This window comes from Armigeres subalbatus, chromosome 1, assembly GCF_024139115.2.
Source record: "Armigeres subalbatus isolate Guangzhou_Male chromosome 1, GZ_Asu_2, whole genome shotgun sequence".
Lineage (NCBI taxonomy): Eukaryota > Metazoa > Arthropoda > Insecta > Diptera > Culicidae > Armigeres > Armigeres subalbatus.
The window spans coordinates 27,567,227-27,591,454 of NC_085139.1; the positions used below are offsets into that span (position 1 = coordinate 27,567,227).

At 41.1% G+C, this 24,228-nt stretch overlaps 1 protein-coding gene across 1 annotated transcript in view; it reads right to left on the reverse strand.

Moving 5' to 3' along the window:
• LOC134223006 (disintegrin and metalloproteinase domain-containing protein 9-like) overlaps positions 1-17,472 on the reverse strand; it is a 42,750-nt gene extending 25,278 nt beyond the window's left edge. The window contains exons 1-2 of the mRNA XM_062702147.1: positions 16,849-17,472; positions 3,809-4,062 (exon numbers count right to left, since the gene is read on the reverse strand). Of these exons, the coding sequence (XP_062558131.1) occupies positions 3,809-4,062; positions 16,849-16,969 (375 nt within the window). The 5' untranslated portion in view covers positions 16,970-17,472. The remainder of the gene's footprint in view (positions 1-3,808; positions 4,063-16,848) is intronic.
• Positions 17,473-24,228: the final 6,756 nt, after the last annotated feature.

Consider the following 24,228-nt stretch of genomic DNA (forward strand, 5'->3'; position numbering starts at 1 on the left):
TTAATCTATAGATTTATCGGTATGGAAACTATTGAAATCAGACGAAATAGGGTGATTAGTCGAATTATTAAATTAAATTATGGAGTAAATTAGATTAAGTCTATAGATTGATCGGTGCGGAAAATAATTAAATCATGATGAAATAGGGTATTTAATCGGGTTAATACATTTCATCATAGATCATATTAAATCTGTGAATTGATCGGTTTTTTAAATAATAAAATCAGACGAAAAATGGTGTTTAATCGGTTTATTTTATTTTATTTTTAAGCAAATTAGATTAAATCTATAAATTCGTCTATGTGGAAAATAATGGAATCCGACGAAATAGGGGGATTATTTGGTTTATCAAATCGGGTGGCATATGTGTCATCGCAGGAACTTCATGATTCTGTAAAAAAGCATAAATTATGGTATTATCTGAGGATATTTCTGGATTGGAATAGTCTCAATTGGTACGCGGATCTTATCCTCATGTATTTTCAAAGTGGCGAGATACACGAATTCTTCATCACGGAAAATCAATACTCAGGCATCATTTAAAATAAAAGGGAATTGAAATCCGGCGGAAATTGTTTGAGACCATGTTTACTTACTTGTTACTTGAAGGCCTACAGCTCTTCGATGAACCTACGCCGAATGGAGTATCCTTCTCCACTGGACTCGATCCTGGGGATCGTTCAAAAATTACGTCCATCGTTTTTCGGCATTTTCAACCCCCCTCCCCCCCCTCCTGTCACAAACTGTCACAAATCATTGACCCCCCCCCCCCTGTACGTACATGTGTCATTTTTATTTTGGAGATTATTTTGGTTTCTCTTTTTCGTACAATATTTTTACAATAACATAATGAGTTATGTCCCTTACTAACAGTTTGAATATGTTTTTAAAATGCAAGTTGTTCTTAAAATGCTTTCAGTATTTTTTTCTTGTGGATGGACGTCACATAAGACGAACCCCCCTCCCTCCCCCTGTCACAAACTGTCACAAAACTCTGACCCCCCTCCCCCCCTGAAACCTTGGACGTAATTTTTGAACGGTCCCCTGGGCCAATCGCTTCCAGTCGCCCTGAACATTGAGCGCCCTCAGGTCTTCTTCAACTGCAAAAAGTAATTGTGTACGCGGCCATCCACGAAGCCATGGCCATGTCTATGAACACTTAAATGACAAGATATTTTAAAACAAGCTCAAAATTGCATATTTGTAGCATTTGCATATTTGTTGATTTTGAAAATGATTTGTATTCTAGCATTTCAATTCTTCTGGGAATCAGAAACATATGTTAATATTGATCAAAAGTGATCACTTACCTTTATTAATCGCTTACTGCCGAAGAACCTCGCGAAGAACCTTCCTTCCAGCCTTCCAGGATGTTCCGGAAAATGTCACGTCACGAAAATGTTAGAAAAAAGGTCATCTTCACTTTATTAAATATCAAATACTTACTTTTTTTCACTCTATGTTTATGAACATGGGGATTCGATTTCGTCTGTTCATGAATCTATCAAAATTAGCACCAAATACACAATCAATCGATTATTTTACCGATGAAATAGGCAACCGATTGCTCACGTTATAATCGTTCAATGAATCTGACGACGAAAATATGTAGCCTACGACAATCGACGTCGTCGGTGTAAAAATAGGACGATTTGGTAGGCACCCGATTTCGTCGGATGATCGTGAAATTTCGGAGCTGTCAAATTTTTTATGGGGATATTTATTTAAGTGCCCACCGGAAAACAAAACATGTTGTCTTGAAAGAGCAAACTGATGTGGCTCCTCAAAATGAAGAGGTAGCGATTTGCTCTATTCTATGACAAAATGTTTTCCCACACTGAAAAAAAATAATCAAGTATAAAAAAATTAAGACGCTATCAACTTTGCACGACACTATAATTTCCTACACTTGAGAGATTAAAATTTGGTCTGAAAAGCGTCTTAAAATTTCTGTTTCTAAATAAAACAAATAATTTTAGGAATTTCAAAAAAAAATCTCTCGGGATGTTTTTCTCAAATAAAGTGCTTTAAAAATAAAGACACACTCCACAATACATCAAAGGCTAGTTTTCAAATCACATTTCAAATTTTCCAAACAACAGCGCTGCACCTGAACTATAGACAGCATATAGGGAAAAATGAACGAGGAAAATATAATGATAACTAAACTATGCACGGAGAAACTAAATAATGGATCAAAAAGCACCTCAACAAAGTTCAAAAAAAAATAGAAAAAAAATACTGGAGGAATTTGAAGAATTATTCAAGGAATTTACAAATGAAATGTCTGGAGGATTCTCCGAAAGAATTCCTGGATATATTTCTGAAATTACACCATGATAAATATTCTTAAAATATCTGAAGGAATATCCGAAAAAACATCTGAAGTAAATACTAAAGGAATTCCTAAGAATATCCGTAGAAGTATGATGTGATGATGGATCGAATGTACTCACTATATTTTGGGTGTTTTTCTTAGCATGCAGACTCAACGAAACGAAATTTTCTGCCGAGATTCAGTTTTTAAATTTACTGAGCTACAGCGGTGCCCGATTTTGCCGAGGTCGAAGAAGAAAAACTTAGTGTTCAGAATTTTGTTTTACTGCTGTCCGGACATTTAGTAAGTCTCAATTTTGACTCTGGAATTCAGAGATTACAGAGATTACAGTCGTTCCATCATCACAGTATTCTTATTCGATTATTACCGCACCATTGCTAGTAATCTGGTGCCGCCAGTTCTTCCCGCACAACACAACTATATAGTGCTATTAAAGTCATTTGGCCAATAGGACATGTGGCCAATAGGACATTTAGCCAAATAAGTCATTTGGCCGAATAGGACATTTGACCAAATAAGACATTTGGTCGAATAGGACATTTGCCCGAATAGGACGTTTGGCCGAATAGAACTTTTGGCCAATAGCACATTTGGCCAATAGGACATTTGGTCAAATAGGACATTTGTGCCGAATAGGACATTTGGCGGAATAGGACATTTGGCCAAATAGGACATTTGGCCGAATAGGACATTAGGCCGAATAGAACATTTGGCCGAATAGGACATTTAGCTGAATAGGACATTTGGCCGAAAATGTCATGACTTTCGGTCTAACGGTATTCGGCCAAACGGTCCTTCCCCGTGAATTTTCTGTGACTTATGAAAGAAATATCTGCAGTTTAAAAGTGTCAAAAAAGTAATTGGTTTGGTTCTTTTTGTGTATAGTATATAGTATATGTATATTGTATATAGGAAAATAAAATCCTCTTTGCACAGTTTTCTGTAGTAGTTTCACAGTACCCTCCCCCTTTACGCTAAATGCTTACGATGCTTTAAATGCTATAACTGCTTATGCTTTAAATGCCCATTTATGGGCTAAAAATCAACGAAAAATGTATGAAACATGGGCAAACTCATTTTCCTAATCCAAGATGTTACCCAAAGTAATGATTTGAGGACAAACATCATAAATTTAATGCATTTAAATCCATTAACACTCAAATGAGGTTTGTTCCGTGCAACGTGTCGATGTTTCAGCGATTGAGTTACCTCAGTAAATGCGTAGTAAGTCAAATTCGCAGAAATTTTATATGGTTGTTACATCAACTTTGAACTCATAGTTTGAAATTATGATTTCTCATACAGGATATAAACCATCTCTCTTTGGCAATGACAATCTGTTATTACGTCATATCAGAGATTGTAATCTCTTTAGCGCCATCACGTATGACGTCGATGATGAATAATTCCTCGACACTCATGAATCGACATACAAAAATAAAACACATGTGAATTGCTAACCAAACTTACGTGATAGTGACACATTGGCACCTCGTGCTCCTGGACTTTCCGAACGCGATCCTCGCCCCGCTCTTGAACGCTGACAAAGTGCTCCGCCGGTAGCAGCGCATCGTTCAGCCACAGATCTAGCGTCACATTTTCCCCGCCCATGAGGAAACTCACGCTCAACTGCTCCAGTCGATGGTGACTTTCGCCGAAAGGTATCACCTCATTTTGACCGTTCCAAAAGGTTGGGAAAATCCGAGCATATCGTTCCAAATTCCCTGCAATAAAAGAACAAACCACAAATTACGTTATATAGCCAAGTAAAGCATGGGAGGCAAGCGTGGCTGAAGGCTCATGTAGCAACGTTTAATCAATTCTAGGAACTTTTTTCAAATGGGCGTACATGATTCTGACCTTGATTTTTGGAACGGCGACTGTGCTCTTCAATAATACCATTTTGGTGAACTTATGTGCCTAACAGAAAGAATAAATTCCGAACTATCTGGTAGTAACGTTTGTTAAACGAAATGTGCTGAATTGAGAGAATACTAACCGTTTCAAATTTCAAGGTCAAATACAGTTACGCCTATTTGAAAAAAGTTCCTAGAATTATTTAAATACGAAGACAAGCTTGATACCGGCGATAATCCACCGGGCGGTAGACGCGTGTAACAGTCCTGGGGAAAACCCGGTCAATGTGGAAACCACCGAAAGAGAAATGGAGAAATTCTCGGAAGCGGCGATGAACGAATCGGCAGAGCAACAGGTGGAAGTGAACGACTCGGCGTCCGCCGCTCTCAATCCAAGCGTGAGAATCTGGAGCATTTGGGGCGACCTTAGTACCTCAGTAGGCAGTAAGTGAAACGGCGATGAACCTCGACATTCATTTTACGGTTCGAAGCCTACTTTGGTACACCACCGAAGCGCGCCGCGGCAAGAAAAGAGGGTGTAAAATGTAGCGGATTTGGAGCTGAGCATCGTCACGTGTGTTGTCAATCCGATGAGGGTGAGCCGTTCTGAGGTTTGCCCCCCTCAGTGCAATGAATTTTCTAAACAAATTCAAAACGTGCCCGATAGTTGTAGAGCAGCACAGCCGCTAGCACGGTAGTAAAGTGCGCCTGATTGAGCATCGCGTACTCAGCTGACAGAGGGAGGTAGGTAACACAGGTATGTCGTCGCTTCAGAGATGGTATCACCGGGCTAAACGGCAGTCTCGACTTGGTAGTAAGTGGCACATACCTACTGGAAGGTGGGAGAAGGAGACAATGAGAAGGGAAAACGTTGGTGGTGGATTAACAGACCGCGGAACCGATGCGGGGACGTGACGGTATGAATGAATCACAAACGATACGATATGGGCGCGTACGTTAGGAGAATCATTACGGAGCGTGCGCTTTTTACAATGAAGCGGTACAGTGATGAACAAACCGAAGTAAACAAGCAGCGATGATTTAGGAGATTTAGTGGATACCTACCAAATAAACAGCATTCAGATTGAAGACGGATTTATTTGAATATTATTGAAATATTAATGACCTATATAGATGGTGGAATTTTTACTCAATGATTAGAAATATCGAAGAATAATTTTACTCTGTGTGCGATTTCTTAAACTTGAATTTGCAGCAACTATTAGCGATTGGTGATGATTTCATAATATGTAGGAATCAAGTTTTCCATTCCTAACTCACTTAAGAAAAGGTCATACTCCATCGTACACGTTTCAAGTGGACTGGAAGTTGAAGAAGGTGACAAATATTGCACACTACCGGATTTCGGTGAAGCAAAGTGCAGGAATAAAGACAGGTATGGTACATTATATAAACTGAATGAGGGGCCACTGACTATCGTTATCAGAGAGGAACTGACAGTATGGCAAATAAATTGTGTCGGCTTTCAGTTTTATGAAATACACTCCCAGAAATAATTATAAGGCATTCGCTGATTTCCATACAAAATGGTCATGTTTGAGGACCAAAATCTCGATTCCTAGCGATTAGATTGAGGACATATTTGAATCGTTTGTTTGAGAAACTGCATATGTAGCATTTTTGGCCAAAATTAGATTTTTATATATTCCTCATCCAAAACACGTATACTGGCAAAAAATACGAAAAAAATTGTTTTGGAAGGCATGATTTTTTTCGATTTTTTGAAAAACTACATATGTGCACGCACTTTGAAGAGCAGTAATGGAGTACTGCTTACAGTTTTCCCACCGGAAGTACCCCATGGTGTTGAATTTTGCTAAACATTATTGATCTGTATTGAAGAAATTGAAAGATTCGTTGCCAATTTGTTCAAAAATAGTGTTTTGTTGTTTTCTCGAAAATGTGTATAATATATACACGCAGTTTCTCAAACAAATGATTCATTTGTCATCCCAGCCTAAAATAATCTATCTCCGACTATACGGCAACGTCAACGGACACGAGCGGAAATCGAGATGGATACAATGGGTCAAGGGCTGACAGTTTTGTCATTCTACTCTTTGAGAAAAGCCGAGTGGCTGCCTTCCGTCCCGTAAAACCGTGCCAGGTGGCCACGCCGTCCCAATTGTGCCCGAGCTGTTGTTGTTAAAGTGTAAGAACACGTATGCCAGTGTTAGTACTTTTCGTTTCGATGAGATGAAATCAAGAAATTTTCGGGTCGGAAAAGAATCTTTTCTCGGAGTTTGTAGTGAAAAACATCTTTCTTCGACTCCTCTTTTATCTAGAGCGAACCTAGAAGATAAGCGAAAATAATGCCTACTTTTCTGGTACTTGTTCAAAAGGACGTGTGATTTTGTAAACAAAAATTCATACGTCGATTTGTCCAATCTGATGGCACTCCCACGCAAACAAACACCACAAACAGGTATAGCCGAAGCCTTCCCCTACTTGTATGTGGTATGTGATGGTTTGGGTGGAAGTGCTGTCAGATTTCACAAATCGACGTTTGAATCTTTGTTTATAAAATCACATACATTCTTTTGAATAGGTACCAGAGACTTGATGAATTTCTTTTTTCGTTTCATCACTTCTACGCATAACTCACTTTTCGTGAAAATTTTCGGTAAGCAATTACAAAAATTTCATAACCGCAGCGGGATTCGAACCTAGAACATCAACAAAAATAACGATGGGATGGGGACACTATAGACATACCACCTCATTGACTGCATGTAGGAATTAGGTTGTTTGTTCCATGAAGACTACTCTTTTTACAATTGGTAACGGTACGAATAGAGGAACAGAAATCAATGCATTATGCAATGCATTCAGAAAATAACAATATTCATCGTTGTTTTACTTTCACAACACATCATACCTCTGTTCCTGACAGATCATAGTATTTATTATTATTTATTCAAACTAAGGCCGAAGTGGCCTGTGCGGTATATGAGGGTCTTCTCCATTCGGCTCGGTCCATGGCTACACGTCGCCAACCACGCAGTCTACGGAGAGTCCGCAAGTCATCTTCCACCTGATCGATCCACCTTGCCCGCTGCGCACCTCGCCTTCTTGTGCCCGTCGGATCGATGTCGAGAACCACTTTCACCGGGTTACTGTCCGACATTCTGGCTACGTGCCCGGCCCTCCGCAGTCGTCCGATTTTCACGGTGTGAACGATGGATGGTTCTCCCAACAGCTGACGCAACTCATGGTTCATTCGCCTCCTCCACATACTACCCGCCATCTGCACACCACCATCCTTTCGAAAACTACAAGTGCGCGTTGGTTCTCCACGAGCATCGTCCAGTTCTCGTGTCCGTAGAGGACTACCGGTCTAATGAGCGTTTTATAGATTGTCAGTTTGGTACGGCATCGAACTCTATTCGATCGGAGCGTTTTTCGGAGTCCAAAGTACGTACGATTTCCATCCACTATGCGTCTCCGAATTTCTCTGCTGGTATCATTTTCGGCAGTCTCACTGGTGACCAAGTGCACAAATTCTTCTACCACCTCGAATTCGTCATCACCGATGCAAACTCGCGGTGGGTGGCTCACATTGTCTTCTCTTGAGCCTCTTCCTATCATGTACTTCGTCTTCGACGTGTTGATGACTAGTCCGATCAGCTTGGCTTCCCTCTTCAGTCTAATGTAAGCTTACTTCATCCTTTCAAAGTTACGAACCATAATACCTATGTCGTCGTAACCGTAACCCTCTGCGCGTTTCGAAGGGACTCGAGAATGCCCCTGAAACTCGAACTACGCACATCACCCGTTTATCCGGAAATCCGTATTCGTGCATTAGCTGCCATAGCTGGTCCTGACCGATTGTATCATATGCGGCTTTGAAGTCGATGAATAGATGATGTGTGGGCACGTTGTATTCGCGGCTTTTCTGCAGTACTTGGCGAATGGCGAACACCTGGTCCGTGGTGGAGCGTTCGCCCATAAAACCCGCCTGGTACTGCCCCACGAACTCCTTTGCAATTGCTGCTAGTCGACGGCATAAAATTTGGGAGAGTACCCGAGCAAAGCTTGAGAGCAAATCGATAACTAATTTTGTTGTTGTGGAATCGCCTAATTTTGATAACTCAGGTTGATATCCTTTTGGTCGTTTTAACGGTTAAAAGATCAAAATCTACAGCAGAAAAATCTTACTGTGACATCAAATCGAAAACTATTCCTGCTGTCGATGAGAGCAAATCGAAAACTAATTTTGATATTGGTTCCGATAACAAAATAAGTACACAGTTTGATGTCAGATCATACAATTTAGAAATCAACAGCAAAATGAGATCAAAATATGTAATCAGTCATGATGATTCATATTTGAAAACAAATTATGATTTCGATTTGATATCAATATCAAAATATGTTTTCTATATGCTCTCATTATGTTTTCAGACTTTGCTCGGGTACCTTGTAGGCGGCGTTCAGCAATGTGATTGTGTGGTAGTTGCTACAATCCAGCTTATCGCCCTTTTTGTAGATGGGACACACGACACCTTCCATCCACTCCTGCGGCAAAACTTCCTCCTCCCAAATCTTGGTAATGACCCAGTGCAGCGCTCTAGCCAGTGCCTCACCACCGTGTTTAAATAGCTCTCCTGGTAGTTGGTCAACCCCAGAGGCTTTGTTGTTCTTCAGCCGGCCAATCTCCTCCTGGATTTCCTGGAGATCCGGAGCCGGTAAAATTATGCCCTGCGAGCGTTCTCCCAGGTCCATCACCATACCATTATCTTCGTCTGCCACATCGCCATTCAGGTGTTCTTCGTAGTGCTGCCGCCACCTTTGGATCACCTCACGCTCGTTCGTGAGAAGGTTCCCGTTTATGTCCTTACACATATCAGGCTGTGGCACGTGGTCCTTACGTGAACGGATTAACTTCTCATAGAACTTTCGTGTGTTATTAGCGCGGTACTGTTGCTCCGTCTCTTCACAGTCTCGATCAAGATGAATACACAGCTAGGTGTTTCAATGTGCTCAATTTATGGACGAGGAGAAGGCGGGGGTGAAAAATTCATTTTCGGTGCAAAACATAAACAAACCGGCTGGCTCTCCCATACTAAAATCCAAGATGGCTGAATCATGAATTTGACAGATTGGAACACCTAATGGTATATTCATCTTGGTCTCGATCTTCCTGCTGGCGCTTTTTCCTCCAAAAAATCGAGTTTTGTCTGTTCCGCGCCTGTTTATATCGTGCCTCGTTCGCCCTCGTGCGGTGTTGCAGCAATCTCGCCCATGCTGCATTCTTCTCTTCCACTAACTGCTCACATTCGCCGTCATACCAGTCGTTTCTCTGATCCGGGGGCACCGTGCCAAGTGCAGCGGTTGCGGTGCTACCAATGGCGGTACGAATATCTCTCCAGCCATCTTCAAGAGACGCTGCGCCTAACTGCTCTTCCGTTGGAAGTGCCGCTTCCAGCTGCTGTGCGTATTCTTGGGCTAGTCTACCGTCTTGTAGCCGCCCAATGTTAAGCCGCGGCGTCCGACTTCGACGCGTGTTTTACACCGTCGAGAGTTTTGAGCGCAGGCATACTGCAACGAGGTAGTGGTCGGATTCGATATTCGCACTGCGGTAAGTGCGGACGTTCGTGATGTCGGAGAAGAATTTACCGTCGATTAGAACGTGGTCGATTTGGTTTTCCGTTTCTTGGTTAGGTGATCTCCATGTGGCCTTGTGGATATTTTTGCGGGGAAAGAAGGTGCTTAGGACTATCATTCCGCAGGAGGCTGCGAAGTTTATGCATCGTCTATACACACTTAACTCATTTCACCGTATTCGGTAAATTTTACCGAAATCTCAACAGCAGAACTGTTCGGTAATTTATTTTACAGATTTTTTGTAATTTTTTCCATTGCTCAACTGTCAAAATCAGTTAAATTACTTACCGAACAGTTCTGCTGTTGAGATTTCGGTAAAATTTTACCGAACTCGGCGATTTATTTTAAGTGTGTACATTTCCTCCCTTCCTACCTGTGCGTTCATGTCACGGATGACGATTTTGACGTCCCGCAGTGGGCATCCATCGTATGTCTGCTCCAGCTGTGCGTAGAACGCTTCTTTCTCGTCGTCGGGTCTCCCTTCGTGTGGGCAGTGCACGTTAATGATGAAGAATCGGCCTTTAATCCTACACACTTAAAATAAATCGCCGAATTCGGTAAAATTTTACCGAAATCTCAACAGCAGAACTATTCGGTAAATAATTTAACTGATTTTCGGTGATTTTGACAGTTGAGCAATGGAAAAATACAAAAAATCTGTAAAATGAATTACCGAACAGTTCTGCTGTTGAGATTTCGGTAAAATTTACCGAATACGGTGAAATGAGTTAAGTGTGTAAGCTTGCACATCCTTGCGTTGATTGGCTGTCACTAAATCACATGATGGCGCATCTTACCCAGCACTTGTAATTACGGCTAGCCCCACGGCTACACCCTCTCAGGGTCGGCGTCTGCTTGCTACAGGAGAATCACTTACCTTCACCTGGCTGACCAAATTCAAAGTGGACAAATCACGATAGAAGCAGACCCACTGATAGGGAAACCAAGGCTGTTTTCCATAGAAAGAATATAGCACAACACACACTCAAATAGACTTGAACATTATTTATTTAGATTTTTGTACGTTGATAGAAAAGGGTGGGGGGGGGGTTCGTTGCGGCCGGCCGGTGGTACCGTTGGGGCCCATGCGGGAATGAGTGAGAGAGAGAGGTTGCTTTACTTGCCAGGTGTCATGCTTCTTGGTCAAGCGGTTACGTTTCGACTTCCTAGGAGTGTCTACTCGGATTCCAGACCGTCGCTCACGTGGCGTGTTACGACGGGTTGCGTTTAGTCTGGTACGGTCCTTGATGCTCTTCGTGCCTGGGGCCAATTTCCAAGTCGTGGCTCACGTGGCATGTTACGAAAGGGGGGGTATGGTCTGGTACGGTCCCGGATATCCTTCGTACCCTCAAGGTGTGCTGTTGCTGTGCTGGATTAACCTTGTTCGAGTTCGTCTGCTAACGATCCGATGTTTGGTTGGGCAACTTTGGTCACCGATAGTAGCCCATAGGATTTTGAGCAATAATGAGCGGGGCCGAACCCGCCGGACCTCACTATCGCTCTCACCGCCAAAACGAGGGCTACCGTCGACCGTGTCGTGTGGATCAACGATATCGTGGATCGTTGGCCACCAGCGATGGGCTCGCCAGATGATTTTCATCTCGGGGTCCCAAATACGCAGAAACAGTGGGATTCCCACACGGCTTCTAGTCGATCTTCTTGGCTTCACTACACGGCGTCTTTCGGGGTCTGGGTGATTTTATCACGACCACTTATCTGGACACCACTTCCACACGCGGGAATCTATAAAAAAAAGCCCTTTTTCAGAGAAACTGTTCCGATCGACCGTTTACGTTGCGTTCTCTCGACTTTCTCCCTTCAGTCCTCGTCGTCTCGGTCGTTCCTTCATTTCTCCCCTTACCTTCCTTCTCTCCTCTCGCACCTCTTCTCACCCATAGTTAACCGGAACTAATATCAGGGGTACCACCTCTTTAGTGTTCAAGACTTCTCTATACTTCACGAGGGATAAGACTGCTACCTTTCTTATTTACAGTGTTGTAGTAGGGATTATTTCGACAAAAGGGGTAACTATTTTTTTATGCAAGAAACTAGCAAATCTTCTATAAATGTAACAATAGTGCCTAACTGATACGTATTTTGGCGTCCCTAACGTTACTAACTTCCTACCGTGCTGAACTAACATCAATCCTGTCTAACATCCTGGCTCCTATTTCATGAGTTGACTACCGTGTTTCCAAATTGTTCCGATCAGCCGGTAACACACTATGAAGCCAGTTCCCAGCTCGTTGGTGGTGCCACAGCTTTGGTAGAAGGTACCCGCTCGATGCCCGCTTTTCCACACTTTCTGTCCTCTCCAGCAAATCTCCTGCAGCGCCACGACGTCGAAGTTGCGGGGATGAAATTCATCGTAGATCATTCTGTCGCATCCTGCGAAACCTAGCGACTTGCAGTTCCATGTTCCAAGCTTCCAATCGTGATCCTTTATTCGTCGGTCTTTGCCGATTATATCGAGTCGCATTATCTTTTATATTGTTCGTAATTATTGGTTTTCCAGGCGCCTTATTGGGCCTGCGCAAACCTCCTGTCTCGTCGGAGGACCGTCGTGTCAGGGCTGTTTAGCGTCCCACCTAACACCAGGACTTGGGCTTGTGCGCTTTGAGCGGCACACGGTCGCTTTGGTGGGGCCTACTTGCGTATACATGCAGCTTTTTATAGGAATTTAACAGGGCCCACTGTCAAACCCCACCACATCCTAGGCAAGCCCCATAACCCGCAGATGGCCTGGGGATGAATCGTTAAACCCTTGGACATAGTCCCTGCTGCCCGCAGGGTAGTGACTTAAGTGACCTTATTGATGGAGCACCAGCAATGACAGGAAAGAACAATGGCGTTGTGTCAATTCTAAGGAAGGCAAAGCAATAACATAGGTATGGCAGTATTTTCCTGTCATTGCATATTCACCAAAAGAATCGATATACATAAAGCAATCTGGCACATTGGGTTGCTTAAATCTGGTACATTGATCTCATCCTCATTTCATCATCTCGAACAGTTCATGCAAACCTGTTCAATTTGCTGGTAAAATAAAGATGGAATTGTTAAGAAAATTATTTTGAGCTTTTTAGTGGAATGTCTTCACTTGTCATAAGACGAGTTTGTACAATCCTATTGAATTCCACCACTTAATTGTATCTTGACAGATACGTATTTCGACCTCAACAGTAAGGCCGTCTTCAGTGTCTCGTACGTCAAGTCAAGTCAAGTACGAGACACTGAAGACGGCCTTACTGTTGAGGTCGAAATACGTATCTGTCAAGATACAATTAAGTGGTGGAATTCAATAGGATTGTACAAACTCGTCTTATGACAAGGAAAGATGGAATGTTTTGTTACACTTCAACAAATGTCCCATAATAACAAACTTAAAATTATCTAAAACCTATTATAAAATTTATTCGTTAGGAGTTAGGAAACTGTTATTATTGTTAAAAAATTGTTATTTGGTATCGCCGCCACCGACATCCCACTCCCACGAAATTGCCGAAAAACGCAATGCCAAAAATGTTCGGGAGGTGTCTTCCGCCCGAACGAATGAAACTCGGTCTACAAGGGGGGTTCTGGTGGATCAAGCGAACGAAGTTCAGTCTCTTCTGTTCGAGTCGTCAGTGCGATAAGACGTGTAACTTCTAAAAATCTCGGAAAAGTGGTCGAGTATCCTCAAAAGTTACTGGTGAGATCGTTCCGTTTCGTGACCGACGTGGCGTTCCCTAAAAGTGAAGAGCCCTCTTATTCGCGAATTGTCCAAAACCAGGGGTTTCGTCGGACGAGTGTAGTGACTAACGCAAAAACCCCCCACGCGATCGTGGAAGAGACTGGTCCATAGGGCGTGGTTGAAGATCCACGAGGCAGTGCCAAAAACCTCTATAACAATCGCGAGTGAAGATTCCCTCTATACATCTCCCGTAGTGCAAAACTGTCGTGAAATTGTGAAATTTCGTGATCCCTCGTTTTCGGAATACCTCCCCGTCCAAGGAAGTAACACGTGAACGGGTCGAGTTCGATCGATAGTGCGGAGTGACACGGTTACAACGGAAGGCGGCAGAAAGGAGAAGCCCTTCTCCCATCGTTGAAATTTCCACTCGGCTAGGAAAGCTAGATTGCCCCTGGGATGAGTCCAAAAGGTGAGTCGCATGTTCTACATTCGTAAGCTAAACCCTAACTTACAGTTTTAAATGGATCTTTTATGCAAAGACGAAAACAAAATAAACAAAAAACATTTTATCGCGATACAATCGTGTTGAGGTTTTCTAGAAAAATAAAAAAAAATGATTATTTTGAAAATATTTTAAACATTATCTACCGAATATTTTCTGGCCCACCAGTAAGTTTGAATTCTAAAAAGTTTTTCAATGATGTTGAGGGAAACGCTGATACTGGGAACGGGAACTGGGAATGGATTAGCTGCATAAGACGTCGTGTCGGGAGCATAGAATTGGATGTAAGGGTTGGCCGCATAAGTATTGTGTAGCGCTGCACAGAATTCATTGGAGGTCGGAACGGTCGATAAGGAATGATCAACATGAGCCTCTAACCATAAATTTTGCAGTTGAGAAAAGTTGATGTACAAACTTTGGAGTGGGGTCATTTGAACGGAAAATGTTGATTGGTCCAAGAGAAACCATGATAAATTGTCTTTGTTAGATTAAGTAAATACTGTTGCTTATTCTGTGTATATACCTGGAAGAAGAGTTTCAGTTACTGGTAGGAGTATCAGTCATAGATTGCTTGTGATTCCCAATACTTCAATATAAAGTGCTCGATGATTTAAAAAAAAAACTTGCAAACAGTAGAGGCTCGGAAGATTCCAAGTCATACGTAGAGGTAGAGTGGAGCATTATGAGCATTTTTTTTAAATCAAGGGTTTTTCTGAACCATTGGGAATTTCGAACAACTGTGCTGAAACTACGCCCGATTGAATACGGTCCCGCTATCTGTATTTTGTATGACAATTATTATGGGATAACATACATTTCTCGTGCTTATTTAATTATTTTCCTTTTTGTTAACTAGATCAGAAGGTGATCGTTGCTTCTGGAACAAGCTGCGATCATCCTTTATTACACCAACATAAAATCTTTAGCAAACTGCTTCATTTCATTGCAATGACATGAAGATCATGTTGACGGAAAGACATCGATCAATGCAGTTATGCCGCAATGATACTAAGCGTGATTTTTTTTGCATTTTTGCTGATATCAAATAAATAACTTGACCAGCTTTCTATGCAGTACGATTTCGGGATCGTAAAAGAGTTCAGTGTGTGTTTTCTCTTGTTTCGGACAGCAGAACGATCGCGCGATCTGCCGAAATATTGTGTTCTGCTTTGTGCGGCCGGTAATAAAGTTTATCAGTTCAGTGCGTGTTTTAGTCGTCGCGAAGTAGTTAAGATATTGAATCAGTCTTCGGGAAAATACGTAAGACACGAGTAGTTTTTCCGTTTTGGTATTATATGGCGTCGTTAAAATGAAATAATTAGTCGCTTACCAAGGTGATTTCCAATATATTTCCTTCCCAACTAATATACTATTCCTTTCCAGTGCGCTCATGGAGATGCAGAGAATTCCTCGGTCTCTTGTAGCAACGAGTGTCGAACTAATTTTCCTCCCCTTATCCTAATTGACTGTAAGGACGTGGCCGGCATCGTTATTCGTCTTGAATTAAAGAAACTCCGAAGCATGTACAGTGAGAGTAGCTTTCTAGTCCCGAGAAAATTATTCTATTGGTGAGCTGTGCATTATTTGTTGTTTCTCGGAAAATCACGACTAGCAACTACGATGTGGATAGTCAATCAAGCTAAGGTAAGTACGATATTTCGGGATCTTAAATCGTTCATGGGCTTAATAAGGGAACGGTTTGGCACTTCATCTTATTGCTCCCATTTCCATCCCATCAAAAACAAAACAATGAAAAGGTATTTGATTTGTTACTTATTTTTGTGATTTTTTTCAGCAGTGAGGACGCATGTTAGCAAAAAGAAGCGACCGACAAGATCAATGCTGTATTTCTCTGTTTTGCGATAAGATGAATATATGTTCAGTGAGATGGAAAACGGAACAGTTCCCCTACAATACTTAATACCGCAGCGAGAATATTTTGCTTGTTTCTCGTTACAGTCTCGAACGCTGATATAAAACCATTTATTCAAACATGCTTAGCATTAAAAAGCTCCTATCGGTAAGGAAAGCACAGATGCTAACTTACCAATTGAATGATTGCCATTTCCAGAATACAATAAATTAAAGATACTCCAAACACTGCAATCAATATCAATATATCCGGTAACCACTGTATTTGGCTCGCTGCGGACAAACCGGCAGCTTCTACGGTTCCTTTTACAACTCCAGAGCGTTTGGAACATTCGCATTCACTCTTTCTCCTATAATGCTGACTGGATGGATGACTGGGTTGACTGTGTATTACTCTGTCAGATTTGGGTCCCCTACGACGGCGACGACGACGACAACGGCGGGACGGACGCAACCGACCAGCAACGCGACGACCGTCGGAGAGGAAACTCTAATGATTCATCAAAACACTGTCGAGTGCGGCACGCTCCAACACGAATCATCGAGCGGACGAATGGATTTGTTCGGTGGAATGTGGTGGCAATTCTTGGAACGGCATCCGGAGTCTTTGAATCGAGAATTGATGATCGATTTGGAACCGTCGAATGGGCGACTGTAATGATTAATTCGGACTAACTTTTGATTCACGGCAACAGAGTAGTTTTCAGTGCCGTATTTCATTTAAATTGAGACATTAATTGCAAACCTCAATCATAATACCAAATATCAGCTACTATTTGGTTAGATCCAGTTTTATTATAATCATCAGAGTTTTATGTACTCTTGATTGATGTCGATGTTGCTGCTTAGGTTAATTACCTTAAATTTCTGTATATTTCCCCAAGTGATTCAAATCTAAATCATCGCAAACACTGTTATTACAATTTGGATTTTTACCAGCAATTTAATATTTTAAACTCAGTGGTTGATAGTGACCTACCTAGGTTTCCGCTTCCTGATTCGGCACTGTCGCTACCGCAAACCACAATTATCACAGCCGTTAAGGTTACTACGCTTATGGTGAAGGCACTCGTTTGAAATAGCATTGCTCGCTTTATCATTCCCACTGATTGCGATCGAAACAATTGGACGTAGTCCTACGTCGAACAACCACTTTAAAACACAGCCCGTTAAGATCACTTGAACACTTGAGATCGCAGCAGCAGTAGACTCATCTCATCCCAACCAAATATTGCTCTTCAGAGCAAAATGATAAATTATTAGCACCGATCGCCTCTGTTTTCTATGAATGCGCGATTATGACAACGAGTGGCGATGCTTGCCTTGTCCGTTAGGCCCACAAATCACAAATATTGGTCGATGTGGTTGAAATTGATGTGCGAATAACAATATTCTGGCTGTTCCGTCGCAGATGATGATGGCAAATATACGGGTCCAACTAGATGACTAATAAACTTGTTTTCCGGGATTTGTTTGTATTTCTCTCGTCTGCGACTTCTCGTCTTCTTGACTTATGCAAATGCGAACGAAACGACTCCGGCTATTATTGTTTTATGATTTGCGGGCTCACTCGCGCGCCGATAAACGCGTCCTCGTCCAGTAGCGGTCGCGGAACTTCTGATTCTTCGCTATTCGAAGTCATCGCGTGTGCGACACAGCTGGGACTTGAGCGCGCGCATGAGAGCGAACACGTGTTCATTCGTTCAAGTGGTTCTCCAGTTCATCCGATCAGTTTGGCGGTGATTCATTTATGATTATATGTACATACGATTATTGAATGGAGCTAAGACGAATGCAATGAAACATTTTATGAATGTGTGGTAGAATTGTGTTACTTTGTTTTGCGTAAGCGAAGTATTGATACATATTTTATCTGATTGTAAATAAACCGTTTGCTATGCGAGTTTTAAGTGCGTAAACGTAGCGAAGCGTAAAGGGGCAATTGCAATTCATGCAAATAATGTTTTTTATTGTATTCCTAATCAGTTTTTGAGCTGGTACTGTGAAGCGATTAAATATATTTCTGAAAAAATGTTGTTCTACAAAGTCGCTCGGAAGGTCATGTACAAATTTTGTTGACACCCTTTTTCGAACTTAGCATTACCCGATTTACTAGCAAAAAGTTGGATTCGATGGGGAATGCAGTCTCATTGTCTGCTATTGAAAATTTGACCGATCGGACATTGCATTTTGGAATTATTCAAAAATCATTGTTTTTCTTCCTGAAAAAATATTGAAAACAAAAACAAAAAATCTAAACTATGGTGGCAAAACATAGTAATTAATGCAAACATATGCAAAATTATAGAAAAAATGCGATTCATTTATTTAGTCTACATCTAAACAGATAACACTGAATCAACAATTAGACGCCACAATACACGGTTCGAGGCTGCATCTCTCCATCCTCGAATACGCCCCACGCTCGCCAAGTCGTTCTGCACATCTCGCTCGCTGCGCTCCACGTCGTCTCGTACCTGCCGGATCGGAAGCGAACACCATCTTTGCAGGGTTGCTGTCCGGCATTCTTGCAACATGCCCTACCCATCGTACCCTTCCGGCTTTAGCTACCTTCTCATGGTTCATTCTTCTCCGCCACACACCGTCTTCTTGCACACCGCCAAAAATGGTCCTAAGAACCCGTCTCTCGAATACTCCGAGTGCTTGCAAGTCCTCCTCGAGAATTGCCCATGTTTCATATTCTCAGAGGACAACCGGTGTTATTAGCGTCTTGTACATGAAACATTTGGTGCGGTGGCGAATCTTTTTTGACCGCAGTTTCTTCTGGAGCCCGTAGTAGGCCCGACTTCCACAGATGATGCGCCTTTGTATTTAACGACTGACATTGTTATCAGCCGTTAGCAAGGATCCGAGGTAGCCGAATTCCTCGACCACCTCGAAGGTATCCCCGTCTATCGTAACACTGCTTCCCAGGCGGGCCTTGTCGCGCTCGGTTTTGCCCACAAGCATGTACTTTGTCTTCGACGCATTCACCACCAGTCCAACTTTTGTTGCTTCACGTTTCAGGCGGGTGTACATTTCTGCCACCTTTGCAAATGTTCGGCCGACAATGTCCATGTCATCCGCGAAACAAATAAATTGACTGGATCTGTTGAAAATCGTACCCCGGCTCTCCGCATGACACCTTCTAGCGTAATGTTGAACAACAGGCACGAAAGTCCATCACCTTGTCTGAGTCCCCAGCGCGATTCGAACGAACTGGAGTGTTCGCCCGAAATCTTCACACAGTTTTGCACACCATCCACCGTTGCTTTGATCAGTCTAGTAAGCTTCCCAAAGAAGCTGTTCTCGTCCATAATTTTCCATGGCTCTACGCGGTCTATACTGTCGTATGCCGCCTTGAAATCAACGAACAGATGGTGCGTTGAGACCTGGTATTCACGCATTTTTGAAGGATTTGCCGTACAGTGAAGATCTGGTTCGTTTTCGAGCGGCCGTCAACGAAGCCGACTTGATAACTTCCCACGAACTCATTCACTAATGGTGACAGACGACGGAAGATGATCTGGGATATCACTTTGTAGGCGGCATTAAGGATGGTGATCGCTCGAAAGTTCTCACACTCCAGCTTGTCGCCTTTCTTGTAGGCACCCTACTAATAAGAACTGCAGTTGAGAAACGCTTGTGAACCTATTTATGTTGTAAATATATCTAATACATGAATTTAAAGCAACCTTCAACTTATTAAACGTAAAAACTGAAATGGAATCTAGTAGGAAATCGCAACCAATGAAGTAAGGAAGCATAAGGCTTTTGAATAATTTTAATTTTATAGCGGAAGTTAAAAATGTTGATAATCTGTACAGCGTTCTTAAACAAGCGTAAATTTTCCCACATTGTATCATAACGTGTTTGTCCCATTCAAATTTTGAATCAACGCGGATACCTAAACTTGTTGCATTATCAACAAACTCAATAACGTCGTCGTTCAGTTTCAATAACGGTTTAATCGAATTATGGAAAGAGCTATTCGAAATGAAAATAGCTTTTGTTTTACTAGCATTTAATGATAGCATATTACGTTTAGACCATTCGTGAATTTGTTGTAAATCGGTGGTAATATCCTCAGCGATATCTGCAGCTGACTTTTTCAAACATGCGTAATATATCTGTGCATCATCCGCAAACAGATGGATTTTGCAGTGCTTTACTATGCACGGTAGATCGTTAATATACAGTGAGAACAAAATTGGCCCTAATATGGATCCTTGAGGAACTCCTGATATTATAGGACAAAAATTTGACAAGAAACCATCATGAAAGACAGCCTGGGATCTTGCACTTAAATAAGATTTAATTAGGGCAACAGCATGATCCGAAAAAGCGAATTGTGTTTTCAATTTGCGACATAATATACTGTGAGAGATGGTATCGAATGCTTTTGAGAAATCTAAAAGAATGAGAACAACTGGACGTCCGTTGTCGATCACAAAACCAATATCGTCGAGTATTTTAATCATCGCCGTTTTAGTGCTATGTTTTGAACGGTATCCCGATTGAAATTGATTCAGAAGGTTATGTCTGGCTATGAAATTGCAAATGTCAGTTTTAATAATTTTTTCAAACACCTTCGATATTGCACAAAGGATACTGATCGGTCTGAGGTTTTCCATAGAGGATAAATTTGTTTTTTTCCTTATTGGTAATATTTTCGACTTTTTCCATGATTCCGGAAAAACACTGGTAGTAACAATGGAATTGAAGAGGAAAGTGAAGGGTTCAATCAATATTGGACAAATAGCTTTCAAAAACTTTATCGGTAACATGTCAAGTCCGATGGCGTTTGATTTGATGGAATTCATTGCAAAAATCACATCTTCTTGATTAATTCTATTGAAGTAGAAAAGATCACGTTCTGCAACAATTGATTCAGTAATATGATCGTTAGTTCTAATATCATTTGTGAAACTGTTACAGAAATGTGTGTTGATTTCATTAGCCGAATAATTGATAAACGTCTGTCTTTCGTTTGTCGTTATTCCTAACTTCCTAATGTTTTTCCACAAATCTTTAGTCGGGAGGCTAAGATCCAGCTTAGAAGCAAAATAGTCTCGTTTTGCAGATCGAATAAGCTTATTTACAATGTTTCTAGCTTTTTTAAATCCAACAAGGTCTGAAGGATTTTTGAAATATTTCCATTTTTTATACAGCAAATCTCGATCAACAATTGCTTTACTAATCGTGTGATTGAACCAAAGATTTCTTCTTTTATTGGATGAAATGCTACGAATAGGCACAAAAGTATTATGTAATGCTATCAACAAAGTAGTAATAAACTCTAGCTGCTGATTGGAATCAATGGAATTGTAAAATATGCTCCAATCTGCTGAATAAAAAGCATTTACCAGCCCGTCTACCTGTAATGCGTTGTAATCACGAAACTCTAACATTTTTGGATGTATTTTGAGATCGAAATCAAGAGATGCAAACACCAGATCGTGATTAGACAATACAGGGACTTCTATCTGACTAAATCTCAACACTTTAGAGGTATCATTAGTTAAAATTAAATCTAATTGCGAGGCTCCATTGTTATAAAAAAACGTTGGTTCACTACCTAAACATTGCACAGATAGTGTAGATAAGACGTTACGCAACCTTTCTGATTTTGAGGAGTTTATCAACATATTTGTCACCTGTCATAAGACGAGTTTAAACAATCCCATTGAATTCCACCACTTAATTGTATCCTGACAGATACGTATTTCGACCTCAACAGAAAGGCCGTCTTCAGTGTCTTGTACTTGACTCGACTTTCATCGAAAGTCGAGTCAAGTACAAGACACTGAAGACGGCCTTACTGTTGAGGTCGAAATACGTATCTGTCAGGATACAATTAAGTGGTGGAATTCAATGGGATTGTTTAAACTCGTCTTATGACAGGTGAAAACATTCCACTAAAAAGCTCAAAATAATTTTCTTATCAACATATTTGTGTTGAAATCGCCTAAAAAGTAAAAGTGGCTGTAATTAGCTCCATACGATGACAACAAACATTCCAAAGATTCAGTGCATTCAATTCCAGGTGGATTGTAAAGACCAGTTAATAATAGTTTTTCATTATGTAGAATTATTTCAATTGTGATGAATTCTGTATTAGAAACACCACTTAGATTGCGTGACTTGGTAATAAAGTTGAATGGAATTCCTTCTTTAATATACATCATTACTCCTCCTCCTAGACGACCCACTCTATCATGCCTTACTATTTCATAACCGTCAATAGCTAAAACCGAATTATTAACACTTTCATTCAACCACGTTTCACTTACACATACGATGTCAACGTTACTAATTCTAATGATCTGACGTAGTTCCTCAATTTTGCAGAGTTTACGAGCACAAATACTTTGACAATTCACACAACATACAGAAAGCTTATTTTCAAATAGTACGGACTTCATCACAGTACCTGGAATGCACCAGCTTGTCGAGGTGTAGAAATTTGGATTACTAGCCATTGGAAAAATAAAAATAGTTAGCAATTAAAAGAGGATGATAAAAGAGCATTTCATTTAAAATAACATTCTTCATCAAAATAATATTTTTATGAACTAATCTATCTATCTATCTGGCGCAAACAGAAAACAAAAACCATATCTTGTATCTCCATCATATCGTGTCCATCACCAATAGCGCAGCAGCAGCATCACAGCATCTCGAACAAACTTTTAGGAGAGGAATCATGGAATACTGGGAAAGGCGAGGAAGGACAAACAATATCTTATTAGGAAAAGGTTAACGTTGTAAATCATTTTCGGTTGAAACAGCAATCTCTTTTTCGTCGCCAATCTTCTTCACAAATAGAATACCGTTCCGTGTAAACACCCCCCGCAGTTTACCATCCTTCTTCAGCTGGAGTGCCTTGGATCGTAGATTTCTGACGGCTGGTCCGAGGTTTTCGTTGATGAAAATACGTTTATCCGTTGAAAAGCCAAGTCCCAAAAGCGACAGCGAACGAGAGCGAAGGTATCGAGTGTAGAAATCATTGCGCTGACCAGTGATGGCAAATTGTACCAGGATCGTGTAAACATTTCCAGCCGTGAACGTTCCCTTGTGAAGTCGACGGACGTCGACGAGTGGAAATTCGCTCTGAGAATATCCGAACGTTTTACACCATGTGTGAAAATAACACATCAAGTCTTCTCCAACCACGAATGGTATGCCGCTCACTATGAGATCGTTAATACGAACGGATCTATCCAAAGCCAACGATGTGTGGAATAAATAAATAGTAAATAGTAAAAACTTATGCTATGATTCTGTCTTATGTTGGAGGGTGGTTTTCCCCGTATGCAAGCTTCATTTCTTCTCTTCTCTAACTTACAGTAGCCTTTTCCTTGTGCTGTGTCCACTCTATATACTTTTCAACGTTCTTTCATTTCTGCTACGGATCGGTTGAGGATTCGACCCCGTCTGGTCATGCTCTTACTTCTTGGACTACAATAACGAGTTTGTGGAGAAATAGCTGACTTAGCAGCGCATCTTAGACTACCAGTGTTTGGTGAATCGATCTTAATAAGCCGACAACGGTAACAAACTGACGACGGGTTTCTAGGATGGCGCAAAACTCACAAATACGATCACACCAAACTTCAAAAGATGTCTGAAGATGGTAATTGGGTATTGCTTTCCTCACCGCAGAATAGACTACCGTGCAAATTTGTCGAAGTACCAAAACTAATGCTCACACGTCAAATTGTATAGAAATTAGCGAAAGCACAATCCAAAACATCATTCTTGCACCTTTTCTCACACCCCAAACAGCTCTTTCTTGCAGTGGAGACGTCATCCATATATGGAGAAACTGGTGGGAACATATTGTGGTGGGACAATATTTTTTGCATGGGAGTCGAACACGGCGCAAAATTTGCAATAGTTGCCTGATATCCTGTAACGTTCGACGGATATTTTGAATTAAATTTAAAAGAAATTCAAAAGCTTTAGACGTTTTTATCTTTTTAAGCAAAATCAATTGTAAATAAATTTTGAAATTAGTTTTAATATTGTAATTAAATTAAAGAGAATAATATTTAGATTGAATTAAAGCTTAATTATTGTAAATTAATTATTTTTGTTCTTTTCTGTATATATTTTATTTCATTTGAATTAATTTAGCTTTGGACGTTTTTATCTTTTTAAGCAAAATAATGCTTGAATTCGTCAAGTCGGCTTGACGATTCACCGTCCAAAGCGAGACCATAATATTATTAGTATTTGCCCGACTATTTGACTGTCTTGGGTGAGGAAATATTTCGAGCGGTTTGCGTCTCGGCTAAGCAAAGTGGTATACTGTTTCAGTGAGTGCAGTAATGGCTCCTGAAACTAGATAGCTCTT